Source organism: Schistocerca nitens, chromosome 5, assembly GCF_023898315.1.
Source record: "Schistocerca nitens isolate TAMUIC-IGC-003100 chromosome 5, iqSchNite1.1, whole genome shotgun sequence".
Lineage (NCBI taxonomy): Eukaryota > Metazoa > Arthropoda > Insecta > Orthoptera > Acrididae > Schistocerca > Schistocerca nitens.
In genome coordinates, this window is record NC_064618.1 from 253,114,454 (window position 1) to 253,128,594 (window position 14,141).

The 14,141-nt window shown below is 43.0% G+C and overlaps 1 protein-coding gene across 3 annotated transcripts in view; it reads left to right on the plus strand.

The window, feature by feature from the left end:
• Positions 1 to 12,799, plus strand: part of LOC126260835 (homeobox protein ESX1-like) — a 34,509-nt gene extending 21,710 nt beyond the window's left edge. The window contains exons 2-3 of one of the 3 annotated variants that reach the window (XM_049958230.1): positions 11,587 to 12,118; positions 12,227 to 12,799. In XM_049958230.1, coding sequence (XP_049814187.1) covers positions 11,587 to 12,118; positions 12,227 to 12,384 — 690 coding nt within the window. In that variant the 3' untranslated portion in view covers positions 12,385 to 12,799. Of the gene's footprint in view, positions 1 to 11,586 lie in introns of all 3 variants that reach the window. The other 2 variants (XM_049958231.1, XM_049958229.1) reach the window with 2 other exon arrangements.
• Positions 12,800 to 14,141: the final 1,342 nt, after the last annotated feature.

Below are 14,141 nucleotides of genomic sequence, written 5' to 3' on the forward strand. Positions count from 1 at the left end.
TCATCGTCTCGTGTGTTATACAAAAGTCTTAATACGATACTCATTACTAAACACAATGAAATTTCTAGTTTCCTGTTTAATTTCTTGTTGACAAGTTACAGTATCTGCAAAAGCTTTCCAGGACGGTTTCTGTTGCCTGAACAGTTACTTGATTAGTATGCTGTAATAAAGTAATGCCTCCTTGTTTGCTGGAACAAGCTTTTTATTTTTTATATGTTGTTGTTGTGGTCCTCAGTCCTGAGACTGGTTTGATGCAGCTCTCCATGCTACTCTATCCTGTGCAAGCTTCTTCATCTCCCAGTACCTACTGCAACCTACATCCTTCTGAATCTGCTTAGTGTATTCATCTCTTGGTCTCCCTCTACGATTTTTACCCTCCACGCTGCCCTCCAATGCTAAATTTGTGATCCCTTGATGCCTCAAAACATGTCCTACCAACCGATCCCTTCTTCTAGTCAAGTTGTGCCACAAACTTCTCTTCTCCCCAATCCTATTCAATACCTCCTCATTAGTTACGTGATCTACCCACCTTATCTTCAGCATTCTTCTGTAGCACCACATTTCAAAAGCTTCTATTCTCTTCTTGTCCAAACTAGTTATCGTCCATGTCTCACTTCCATACATGGCTACACTCCATACAAATACTTTCAGAAACGACTTCCTGACACCTAAATCTATATTCGATGTTAACAAATTTCTCTTCTTCAGAAACGCTTTCCTTGCCATTGCCAGTCTACATTTTACATCCTCTCTACTTCGACCATCATCGGTTATTTTACTCCCTAAATAGCAAAACTCCTTTACTACTTTAAGTGTCTCATTTCCTAATCTAATTCCCTCAGCATCACCCGACTTAATTTGACTACATTCCATTATCCTCGTTTTGCTTTTGTTGATGTTCATCTTATATCCTCCTTTCAAGACACTGTCCATTCCGTTCAACTGCTCTTCCAAGTCCTTTGCTGTCTCTGACTGAATTACAATGTCATCGGCGAACCTCAAAGTTTTTACTTCTTCTCCATGAATTTTAATACCTACTCCGAATTTTTCTTTTGTTTCCTTTACTGCTTGCTCAATATACAGATTGAATAACATCGGGGAGAGGCTACAGCCCTGTCTTACTCCTTTCCCAACCACTGCTTCCCTTTCATGCCCCTCGACTCTTATAACTGCCATCTGGTTTCTGTACAAATTGTAAATAGCCTTTCGCTCCCTGTATTTTACCCCTGCCACCTTCAGAATTTGAAAGAGAGTATTCCAGTCAACATTGTCAAAAGCTTTCTCTAAGTCTACAAATGCTAGAAACGTAGGTTTGCCTTTTCTTAATCTCTCTTCCAAGATAAGTCGTAAGGTCAGTATTGCCTCACGTGCTCCAACATTTCTACGGAATCCAAACTGATCTTCCCCGAGGTCGGCTTCTACCAGTTTTTCCATTCGTCTGTAAAGAATTCGCGTTAGTATTTTGCAGCTGTGACTTATTAAACTGATAGTTCGGTAATTTTCACATCTGTCAACACCTGCTTTCTTTGGGATTGGAATTATTATATTCTTCTTGAAGTCTGAGGGTATTTCGCCTGTCTCATACATCGTGCTCACCAGATGGTAGAGTTTTGTCATGACTGGCTCTCCCGAGGCCATCAGTAGTTCTAATGGAATGTTGTCTACTCCCGGGGCCTTGTTTTGACTCAGGTCTTTCAGTGCTCTGTCAAACTCTTCACGCAGTATCTTATCTCCCATTTCGTCTTCATCTACATCCTCTTCCATTTCCATAATATTGTCCTCAAGTACATCGCCCTTGTATAAACCCTCTATATACTCCTTCCACCTTTCTGCTTTCCCTTCTTTGCTTAGAACTGGGTTGCCATCTGAGCTCTTGATATTCATACAAGTGGTTCTCTTCTCCCCAAAGGTCTCTTTAATTTTCCTGTAGGCAGTATCTATCTTACCCCTAGTGAGATAAGCCTCTACATCCTTACATTTGTCCTCTAGCCATCCCTGCTTAGCCATTTTGCACTTCCTGTCGATCTCATTTTTGAGACGTTTGTATTCCTTTTTGCCTGCTTCATTTACTGCATTTTTATATTTTCTCCTTTCATCAATTAAATTCAATATTTCTTCTGTTACCCAAGGATTTCTATTAGCCCTAGTCTTTTTACCTACTTGATCGTCTGCTACAATTGCTAATTATTTGTCACAGAATTTTGTTAGCATTTGTTAAGTATGGACACCTATGTAGTGACCCATTCACTAAGCAGATACGAGAACAAAGAAAATGTGAATATAAAATCCTGGATCCCTAGAAACGTAGTTTAGGTAAGCCGTAGGCTACACATTTAATATTCGCACTAACTTAATAGTTTTTGCTATGAGTCTGTTGTAATTCTGGGGTTAATAAATGATCCCACAAGAAAATTGCTTTTTATTAAAAAAGTGAAGCAGAGTAATAAAGTGTTGTAGCAATTAACAAAATACTGACGAAATAGTACATAAAGTGACTTCTTTTTGAGACTACAAGTACTTAGGTCCCCCGAACTGTTCCATAGTTGATTACTTGCAACCTCTGAAACTACCTGATGGATAGAGGTCGTTTTCGAGTAATTGGCTGTCTTCTCATGCTCTCTCTCCCTCTCTCTTTCTCTTCCTCACACACACACACACACACACACACACACACACACACACACATGTAGCCTATAACGGGGGCCTACATCTGTATCATGACGAATTACCAACTATTCAGCTGCATAAGGGAACTAAAGTAATTTTTTGGCGTTCTGCTGGCCAAGTGTCAAGAGTTGCTGCAAAGCTGTTTCGTTCAACAGGGGACCACTCTATACAGCGATAATCGAAAATACGATATAGCAATAACGAACACACATCTCTTTCTCAATTTTCTCCGCCCAAGGACTGGGTGTTGTGCTGTCCTCATCATCATCTTATCATCCTCATCGACTGCAGGTCGACGACGTGGCGTCAAATTGAAAGACCGGCACCTGGCGAACGGTCTGCCCGACGGGGGACCCTAGCCATACGATTAAATAAATAAATCTATTTCTCACATTGAAATGGTGATTGCGTTCATCTCCGCCTCATATGGGTCCAACACCGAAAACGACTCAGCTGGTGTAACCAGTGTTTCAACTGGTCGGTGAGAACTGGTTAAAGTGCTGTTCATGCGATGGATCAAGGTTTTTACTCCACCACAGGGGCAGACGTTTATAACCCTCAGCATTCAACAGAGCCGTACTGTCGTGATCCTGTGCCATTTGCAGAACTGCCAAGGCTGCACCTCCTCCTCCCCCTCCACCCTCAGAAAAACAACGTCTGTTGGAATTTTTCTACATACCTTTAGGAAATGTTGTGATTTGTAGGGCAGGTTTAATAAAAACGAAGCATTATTTTAAAATATTACCTAAATGAGCTATGCTGATTAAAAGATACAGATAGCCACGTCATTGGTGCAACCACAGCGAAGGAGTGTCTGTGAAGAGGCAGCACTAATTCGTGGTTCCCGAAGAGGGGCAGCAGCCTTTTCAGTAGTTGCCGGGGCAAAAGTCAAGATGATTGATCTGATCTTGCAACATCAGCCAACATTGTCTTGTTGTAATGCGAAAGGCTGAAAGCAAGGCAAAATTATGGGCCTGACTTTATTCTCCCAAGGACAGGCTGCTGCACTTACGGTTAAATGATGATGGCATCCTCTTGCGCAAAGTATTCTAGAGGTAGTGACTTCTCATTTGGATCTCTGGACTGGGACTATTCAGAAGGATGTCTTCCTCAGGAAAAGCCAAGGGCCGCGCGGGGTTAGCCGAGCGGTCTAGGCGCTGCAGTCATGAACTGTGCGGCTAGTCCCGGCGGAGGTTCGAGTCCTCCCTCGGGCATGGGTGTGTGTGTGTTTGTCCTTAGGATAATTTAGGTTAAGTAGTGTGTAAGCTTAGGGACTGATGACCTTAGCAGTTAAGTCCCATAAGATTTCACACACATTTGAACATTTTTTGAAAAGCCAAGGAATTCGATGGGTCGGAACGTAGGATATTAGCTCTCTTAATAAGGCAGGTAGGTTAGAGGATTTAAAAAGGAGAACGGGAAGTTGAAGCTAGATATAGTAAGAGTAAAGTGCAGCAGCTGGAAAATCAGGACTTCTGGTCATTTTAGTACAAAGATATCAACACAAAATCGGACAAGTGTACCTAAGTCTCAAGTAGGCGTAAAAATAAATAAGAAAACAGAAGTGCCGATTAGCTACTATGAACAGCATACCGAATGCATTATTGTAGCCAAGACAGTCATCAAGCCAACAGCCACCACAGAAGTACAAGTTTATATGGGTGCTAGTTCTGCAGATGATTAAGAAAGTTACACATCGTACGATGAGATAAAGGAAATTGCTCAGCTAGCTGTGATAAGTGGCTGGAATTCGGTAGGGAAAAGGAATAGATGGAAGAATGGTAGGAGAACATGGACCAAGGACTGGGGAGGGGGAAGGGATGAAAGACGTAGTTGCCTTTAGAATTCGGCACAGAGCATAAATGGATCAACGCTAAGGTTTAAGAATTATGTAAAAGGTCGTGTAAGTGGAAGACACTTGAGGACATCGAAACGTTTCAGGAATATATAATGGAATGACGGAGATTTCAGAACCAGATTTTAAACTGTAAAACACTTTCAGGGACAGAACTGGACTCCAATCATTGTATTGTATGTATTGTATGATAACCGGGTGCCTAGAAACGACGGAGAGGCTCCGTCCCCGACGCAGCCACAGTGGTCCACAGCCCCACGACGACTGTTGCAGTCCACTTCACCCCTCCGCCACCCCACACTGAACCACTCTTTCAGCGGACTCCAGCCATAATTTATCGGTTATGAACTGCAGTGTAAAATTGAGGAATTTGCAGAAAGGTGTGAAATTAAAGAGATGGAACCTGGCTAAGTTGAAAGAACCACAGGTTGTTAAGGGTATGAGAAGGAGCATTAGGCAACGTTTGACAGAAACAGGGGAAAGGAAGACAACAAAAAACGACTGGGTAGCTTTGAGAGATGAAATAGGGATGGCATCAAAGAATTACATAGGTGAAAAGACGAGACAGTAGAAAACTTTGGTAACACGTGAGATACTGAATTTAACTGACGAAAGGGGAAAATATAAAATGGTAGCAAATGAAGCAAAAGGGAATAAAGAGAGTGTAAAAAATGAGATTGAAAGAAATTGCGAAAAGATTAAGCGGGAAGATCTAGAGGATAAATGAAAGGCTGTAGAATCACACATAACTAGACGAGAGATAGATGCTGCCTATAGGAAAACTGGTGAAAACAGAAGCAACTTTATGATCTCATGAGCTCAGATAGCAAGCCAGTGCTATGCAAAGAAGGGAAAGCTGAAAGGTGGGAAGAAGATATATACACTCCTGGAAATGGAAAAAAGAACACATTGACACCGGTGTGTCAGACCCACCATACTTGCTCCGGACACTGCGAGAGGGCTGTACAAGCAATGATCACAGGCACGGCACAGCGGTCACACCAGGAACCGCGGTGTTGGCCGTCGAATGGCGCTAGCTGCACAGCATTTGTGCACCGCCACCGTCAGTGTCAGCCAGTTTGCCGTGGCATACGGAGCTCCACCGCAGTCTTTAACACTGGTAGCATGCCGCGACAGCGTGGACGTGAACCGTATGTGCAGTTGACGGACTTTGAGCGAGGGCGTATAGTGGGCATGTGGGAGGCCGGGTGGACGTACCGCCGAATTGCTCAACACGTGGGGCGTGAGGTCTCCACAGTACATCGATGTTGTCGCCAGTGGTCGGCGGAAGGTGCACGTGCCCGTCGACCTGGGACCGGACCGCAGCGACGCACGGATGCACGCCAAGACCGTAGGATCCTACGCAGTGCCGTAGGGGACCGCACCGCCACTTCCCAGCAAATTAGGACACTGTTGCTCCTGGGGTATCGGCGAGGACCATTCGCAACCGTCTCCATGAAGCTGGGCTACGGTCCCGCACACCGTTAGGCCGTCTTCCGCTCACGCCCCAACATCGTGCAGCCCGCCTCCAGTGGTGTCGCGACAGGCGTGAATGGAGGGACGAATGGAGACGTGTCGTCTTCAGCGATGAGAGTCGCTTCTGCCTTGGTGCCAATGATGGTCGTATGCGTATTTGGCGCCGTGCAGGTGAGCGCCACAATCAGGACTGCATACGACCGAGGCACACAGGGCCGACACCCGGCATCATGGTGTGGGGAGCGATCTCCTACACTGGCCGTACACCACTGGTGATCGTCGAGGGGACACTGAATAGTGCACGGTACATCCAAACCGTCATCGAACCCATCGTTCTACCATTCCTAGACCGGCAAGGGAACTTGCTGTTCCAACAGGACAATGCACGTCCGCATGTATCCCGTGCCACCCAACGTGCTCTAGAAGGTGTAAGTCAACTACCCTGGCCAGCAAGATCTCCGGATCTGTCCCCCATTGAGCATGTTTGGGACTGGATGAAGCGTCGTCTCACGCGGTCTGCACGTCCAGCACGAACGCTGGTCCAACTGAGGCGCCAGGTGGAAATGGCATGGCAAGCCGTTCCACAGGACTACATCCAGCATCTCTACGATCGTCTCCATGGGAGAATAGCAGCCTGCATTGCTGCGAAAGGTGGATATACACTGTACTAGTGCCGACATTGTGCATGCTCTGTTGCCTGTGTCTATGTGCCTGTGGTTCTGCCAGTCTGATCATGTGATGTATCTGACCCCAGGAATGTGTCAATAAAGTTTCCCCTTCCTGGGACAATGAATTCACGGTGTTCTTATTTCAATTTCCAGGAGTGTAGGTCCTCTACAAGGGAAATGAACTTTAAGACAATATCATACAAGGGGCGAACAAAAAGTTTCCGTTTGAGGGCGTTACTGCAGTGTGTGTGCAACGTAGGGCGACTCCGATGGGGGTTTATATGCACCGACACGTATGCAAGGGATCGGTGTGATATTCGGTTCTTTCCAAGGTGCGTGCGATAAATGCGAAAACGTGAACTACGGTGTCATTATTACCAAATAGGTCCAAACACGACCAACGTTAAGTTATTCTTTTCTTGGTTGCCGAAGGACAAACACGGGTAGATATCTATCGGATGATGAAGAATGTGTATGGGGTAGGGGCAGCATGTCTGCCGAAAACCGCCATTGTGGGATGGTGAGTAACAAGGGGTGCTGCTGCTTAATGCCAACTCACTGCCCCACATCGCGAAAGTTGTAACGCAGAAGTTAGGCCAACTGAGGTGTGAGACACTCGAACACCAGCGCTATAGTCCTGATCTCTCCCCATGCCATAATCACGCCTTTGGCTCCATAAAAAAGGCCTTGAAAGGTCGACGATTCCTGTTTGACGAGGACGTACAGCAGGCAGCTACGGACTTCTTCACGCAGCAGGACACCCTGTTTTACTTAACGGGTATTCTTGGGAAAGTCACCCATGACAAAATTATTCTACCTGAGACTCAGACTTCAGACATGTGTGTTTGTAGTTATCCGTTTTCAAGTTTTCATTGAAAGTTTTCTCTTATGAAGTTGCGGGCCATTTATTCAATGGTTCCATAAGTTTTGTGGTTTGAAGAGGTGAAATGGAAGGTGAATATGTTTTTAAAGTTTTTCAAAGGTCTGAATTACTATTTCTGGTTTGATGACAGAGACTCAAAACGTTTCGTGGAGGTGAGGGAAGCAAAAGTGTATGCATAGAAAGAAATTTCGAATTTAAATGTTGTGAAAACGTGCCAAAATAGTTGGGATTAAGGTAAAAGATTAATGAGCGGCAAAAATCTTTTTGATGGTAAATCGTTAACCGGCCGTGAATAACTCCAGATAATGAGAGTGATTTGTTCCAGTGTTACTTGAGGTTTGGCAATGCTGATAAGAGCAATATAATCAGTTTTTTTTAACTTTCATCAAACACCAATCCACGGCGTACATTTTGCCCGAAATGTTCCCAGAAAGGATATGGTTTTCACAAGGCATTTTTGAATAGAGAAACTTACACAAAAAGCAGTGAAGACGACCAATAACAATTTTTTTTCAAAATCTGAGTGATGTAAAACGTTTTGGTGGCGCAGCAACGACAGGGGGATGGGGGTTAAGAGTTATGGATCGGGAATAGTGTTGACGATAACACTGCTGATACGGAGATCAGCAGAGATTTTCTCTACAAATAATAAGTAAAGCTTGAACGCAGGAGCGAGAAGATGAAAGAAAAAAAAGGAAGACACCGTGCATTAGGTTGAAGTAGCTGAAGGTGCTGGGTTGTTCTGATGCTATTTGAATTGTTTGAACTCTTGTACATAGCTTCTTCAGTTTCCCATAGCTTTGATTTGCAATACTTCAAGCACACTTTAATCTGGAATAACTAGTGATAGGGAGCTAGCATTTTGTGTTCTACTTAACCCAGCGACTTACTTTATAATGGGCAGAACAGTTTTCCTTAAATATTTCAAAAGTGGAAAATACTGAAAAAATTCCAAACCTTTGGAGACTTTTTACATGTGATACGTATTCCAATCTTTTGGCATTACGGACATAAATAAATAGTAAAGGTTGCCATCATTTCATTGGTGATTATATTTTTATTACATTACATGGAAGTATCTCTTGTAAAGTGCAGCGAAATCGACTCTTGCACTAGAAAAAATTAATAATTCCAGTTAAAGTTATAAATAGAATGCGTGAGGTCAATTTGAACTAGCCTACACTATTTTTCATTCTTTCTGCACTATGTAAATACAGCTCGTGACGTTTTGTACAAAGCATTTGCCTCTAAGTTGAATAGAAATGAAGAAAACTTGTTTTGTGTAACATTTCACAAATAGAAAGCTACATTAATCAGTGCTCTTAAGGGAGATGCCGGGATATTTCCTTTCGAAAGGAAATGGCTAATTTCCTTCCCCATTCTTCTCCAATGCATTTGTGCTATGTCTCCAACAATCCCCTCGTCGTTGGGACGTTAAACTCTAAACTTCGTTTTAGTACCCTGAGGAGTTATTGATAGATCATGAAGTGACGTAGTCAGGTGCTTATAGATGGACACAAATACGAGTATCAAAATCCACGCTGTTTGGAGTGTGTTCCGCAGCTGTTAAATAATACATCGCGGAGAGTTCTTACAGATATCATGATATTCTTTAAGGTTACATTCCGAGGCATTTTACACCCAGGAAAACCGTTTGAATTCTTGAGCTTGTTCATCCAATCACACGAAGACAATTCTATGGATGTTGCAAACTGTAATACCTTCCTATGCTTGCCTATCCTTTCCAAGACAGATAATCACTATTTGGTGCCGAAAGTGAACTCCGAGAACGGCTTCGTAAACAAAAGAGAGGTGTACTCATAAAATGAACGAATAATCCTAGTGGAGACCACTAGAGCATACGCTAGACCTCTCTCCATCAGATATTTTCGCATAATAATTTAAAATAGTAATGTTTCTTTACTGTCATCAGCATGAATCCATAGCGCATACTTCGAAGACCCCTTTTGCTTACTTGTTATCCTGGATCCAACTGAGGTTGTTCCATATGTTACTTGCGCTGTGGTATGTTCCAATGTAGGAAGACAGTTAGCCTTCATGTCCTATAGTAGCCGACGTTCAATTCGAACGTCAGAAGTACGTATAGCTCTACAGCGTCACAGTACCGTCATTGAGCGAGGGGCGTTCATTAACTAATGCAACACATTTTTTCTGAAAGTAGGTTGGTTTTATTGAGGATTCCATTTCACTGTGTTATTCTCAGTCTTTTGGCTACGAAACTCTATTTTTCAACATAATCTGCGTTCAATACGGTGGCGTTACGTCATCTTTCCTGGAGGGCCTGTATGTATCACTCTGCTGGTCGACATCTGTGCCAACATCTTGCTGAATCAATAACCTCCCCATCATCTATGTACTGCTTCACGCGAAGTGCATACTCCATTGGGTCAAACAGATACAAGTCGGAAGGCGCGAAGTCCGGGTTGTAACGGAGATGATGAGGACCGGTCCATTGTTGAGATAATGACAGACGCCTTGCACGCCGACTCGCCGTGCTTTTGTTCACTGCCAGGTCTCCGTAGACATCCTGCAAGCGCCTATGAATATATGTGATTCTGTGGTTTACCACCACAAGAAACTCAATGACAGCTCTTTACTTCGAAGGCACCTCTGTTACAAAAGCATTTCGAAGGCTACGTGTAGCGCCGTCACCCATCGAAACTTCATGAAACTATAGGGGCTGAAGCGGAAATATCTCACTATGTCTCAAAATAAGTTCTGCGTTTTTTCAACCGAAATTGGCGGAGTAAAAGAAAAATGTGTTGCGTTACGCACTGAACGCCACCCGTACATTCGCGACACTCTTCTATGGTACAGTGAATGCTTTCAGACTTCGTTATCTCGAAATATACTGCTCCATTAACCCCCAGGCCCTAGATTTCTGTTACAAACTCAGACAAATCACTTAGTTAATCCAGCAGTGGACAAGATGTGTACAGACAGTCCCATTGTACATCACGTAACGTTACACTGGAATGTGAGTGAGCAGTGTACATTTTGTGAGCCGTCATTATATGCTCACAAATTTGGTCGACGGCCATGGAGGCACTTCGCACTTTGTAACTATTTTGCTACGTATACATGTGCCTCGATATTGATTGAGTATTCACCTACAATCGAACTATATTTCCATCAAATATTCCTTTCCAAAATAAAATGAGTTACGGTATGCACTGAACAGTTACAATATATGCAAACAATTGATGTGAATCTCACCTTTACGTTCTAAATATGTTTAGTCGTTAAACTCCTTCTGACTGTTAAAGAGTGAAAGATTGAATTAAACTTTCTCTGCTCCTGTCTGTACTTTCCACAGGTGAGTACAGTGGTTCACGCAAAAATCCAGATACAAGCTTTAAGTAGCCGGCCGCGGTGGTCTCGCGGTTGTAGGCGCTCAGTCCGGAACCGCGTGACTGCTACGGTCGCAGGTTCGAATCCCGCCTCGGGCATGGATGTATGTGATGTCCTTAGGTTAGTTAGGTTTAAGTAATTCTAAGTTCTAGGGGACTGATGACCACAGATGTTAAGTCCCATAGTGCTCAGAGCCAATATATACGATAAGATACAAGCTTTCAGTCGCCATTGATTTTTCCTCGAAATTGTTGAGCTATTGTAACAATAATAAATTAACGTCCCGCATACCTGATGACTACATAACGTTAGTAAATATCTTCACAGTTCTCATTTGGATTAGAAAACAGTAGTATCGCAGTGATGTAATGCGTGTTTCCAGCCATGTTTAAGAGCAGAATATAATCGTTTCGCAAGTGTTTGTTCATGCGTTTCTAATAACGTTGCATAATTTTTTTGCGCAGTTAGTGACAATCTAACCTTTACACTAGCACCGCATACAGCTACAACTTTGCCACAGAGTCATATTCACGCATGGAGCTATTGTGGTTGTCAGCTAGAAAACGTGTAATTTGTTCCTAGAACTTTGTTTAAGGCTAAACAGAAACTTTGCTAACATACTTGTGGGCATTAACAAAGACTAACAAATATTTCTGTCATTCCAGATAATCGCAGAGGTGTTCGCATTCTATGTCACTATAGTGCGTGCACAATATAATGAAGGTGAACGCCAAGGAGTTTCAGAGCCAAGCGATTTTGCCATTGGAAGTGATTCGGGCTTCAGACGACACAGTGAAAAAATACATGAAGACTATTACTTTTCTAAGCACATCAATCAACAAGATTTCCAGGGAGCAAGTGATGATATAGCTCCCCATTTCATCAACCATATTGTCAAAACTTCGAGCTCCAGTTCATATGGCCCATCTGTAATCTTAGACAGGAGTGCTAGATCGGTTCCTATAGCACCAAACTTACGGCCCCTTCCTAACAATCCCAATCTGAGACCTATACCCTCTGACCCTAGCTTGCATCCCATACCCTCAGATCCCAATGTCCAGCCAATCCCATCGGATCCAAATTTAAAACCTATTCCTTCAGATGCCAATCTTAGACCTATACCTACTGACCCTAACCTCCGCCCCATACCGTCAGATCCGAATTTAAAACCCATTCCTTCAGATTCCAACCTTAGGCCTATATCCTCTGACCCTAACCTCCATCCCTTACCATCAAATCCCAATGTCCGTCCGATCCCTTCAGATCCAAACTTAAAACCGATACTTTCAGATCCCAATCTTCGACCTATACCCTCTGACCCTAACCTCCGCCCCATACCGTCAGATCCGAATTTAAAACCCATCCCTTCAGATCCCAATCTTAGACCTATAACCTCTGACCCTAATCTTCGTCCAATACCATCAGATCTCAATGTCAGCCTCTACCGTCAGATTCAAACTTAAGGCCCATCAGTTGAGGTCCTGATGTATAACTAGTTTTTTCGGATTCAAATGTAAGATCAGCCGTCCCCTATCCCAGTGACGTATTAATCTCTAAATATCCAAATTCAAAGTTAATGTCCTTCCAGTGTAATATTATAAATATACCTTTGCCCTCATCACTCCACATCCCATATTGAGGCCTCTAGCCACAATTCTTACAAAGGACCAATTTCATTAGCTACCTGCGTCCATTCTACACCCTCAAGCCAGTATACCTTACCATTACACTCTATACCCATATTCGTCAATGATTTAGTGACTTCAAAAACTACTGCGTTCTATGTATACTATTTTAAACTGTGTGACACTTTTAATATTTTCAGAAATATTGTAATGTACCACATAAGTAATTTTAACTTTATGCCGTTTAAACAATGCTTGTGTAAATATTTTATTACACACCTCACCTTTTCCTCGAATACAGTTTAAGGTATTAGTGCAGGCCCGCCAAACAGCGCTCTACGAGCGCGAGTGCTCCGAATGTGCTCCCAGGCACAGCAGTGACTGAGGCTGAGGGGTGAGGAGGAAGAACAAAATGAAGGCTGCTGCCAGTCGCTATTTGAGCAAAACATTCGCCTTCTCAGACGCCAATCAGTTTTCTGACAATACTACTTACGTTAAATTTCATTTACGTTCTGCTTTAGGAATACTACGGCATGTATGCACTTGTCTAAAAATGAAATGTGGAGAAGCCACATCGTTCAGTGCCGAATGGGAATTGCCTTACCTTTTGTATCGTTTAAAGACCATGAAAAGTGCTTTAATATTCCATCGCACTGCTATAGGCTGGAAAAACACTTACTAGAACATTATGACACCAACCAGAAAGTCGATACGAACACTTGTCTTCTGACTGAAACCTCACCTTAGAAAAATTTATGAATTACTGTGCTGATAAACTTCTTACATTATTTGATTTTCAAACAGCTGAGCAAAACTGAACGTACTCAGACACATCTCTCTTTACTTATTCTGATCATCACTAAACTGTTACACAATATTTTTAGCGCAACGCAATCTGACTTTCAATAATCGCTACAAAAGAATGGCCCTGACTAACAACATTAACTTTATCACCTCACAAAAATCTTCGTTACTCGAACTACTGCAACACAGCGAGCGCCAATACTGCCAGCTAAATAAAGGATTCTAACTACTGAAGGCTCATGACTACTGATAGGCATAGCTAGCAAATGAAAGATTTTGATAGAGAACAAACAATGTATTTACCTTAATAGCGTTCAAAAGTCATTATCAGTTCATGACATCCAGTCTTACAAATTTCGTTATTCTGACGGACACACGTCCAGATCGTCCGCTCTCAAAACTCCGCCATCTCTCTTCCCACATCCACCACTGCTGGCGGCTTACCTCCAACTGGACAACGCTATGCGCTGTTCTCATACAACTGCCCAACATTACAATAGCAAAAATTCCAACATTGCAAACCAGCCACAGACTGCACACCGCACAGTCAGTGATTTTCATACAGAGCGCTACGTGGCGTTACCAACATAAAAACCTAAACTGCTTACTAACATGACGAACGGCAGTGAATGCTGACTGAACTGAAGGGAGCCATTAGGACAAAAACTGAGGCTAAGGTAAGTAGTGACAAAATGTTTTGTGGTCATCACGTATTATTTGAATTCATGAAATGCCTTAATGCAGGGGAAGAATCATTTATTAACGTGTGATGAACAGTCTGATGCCATCAC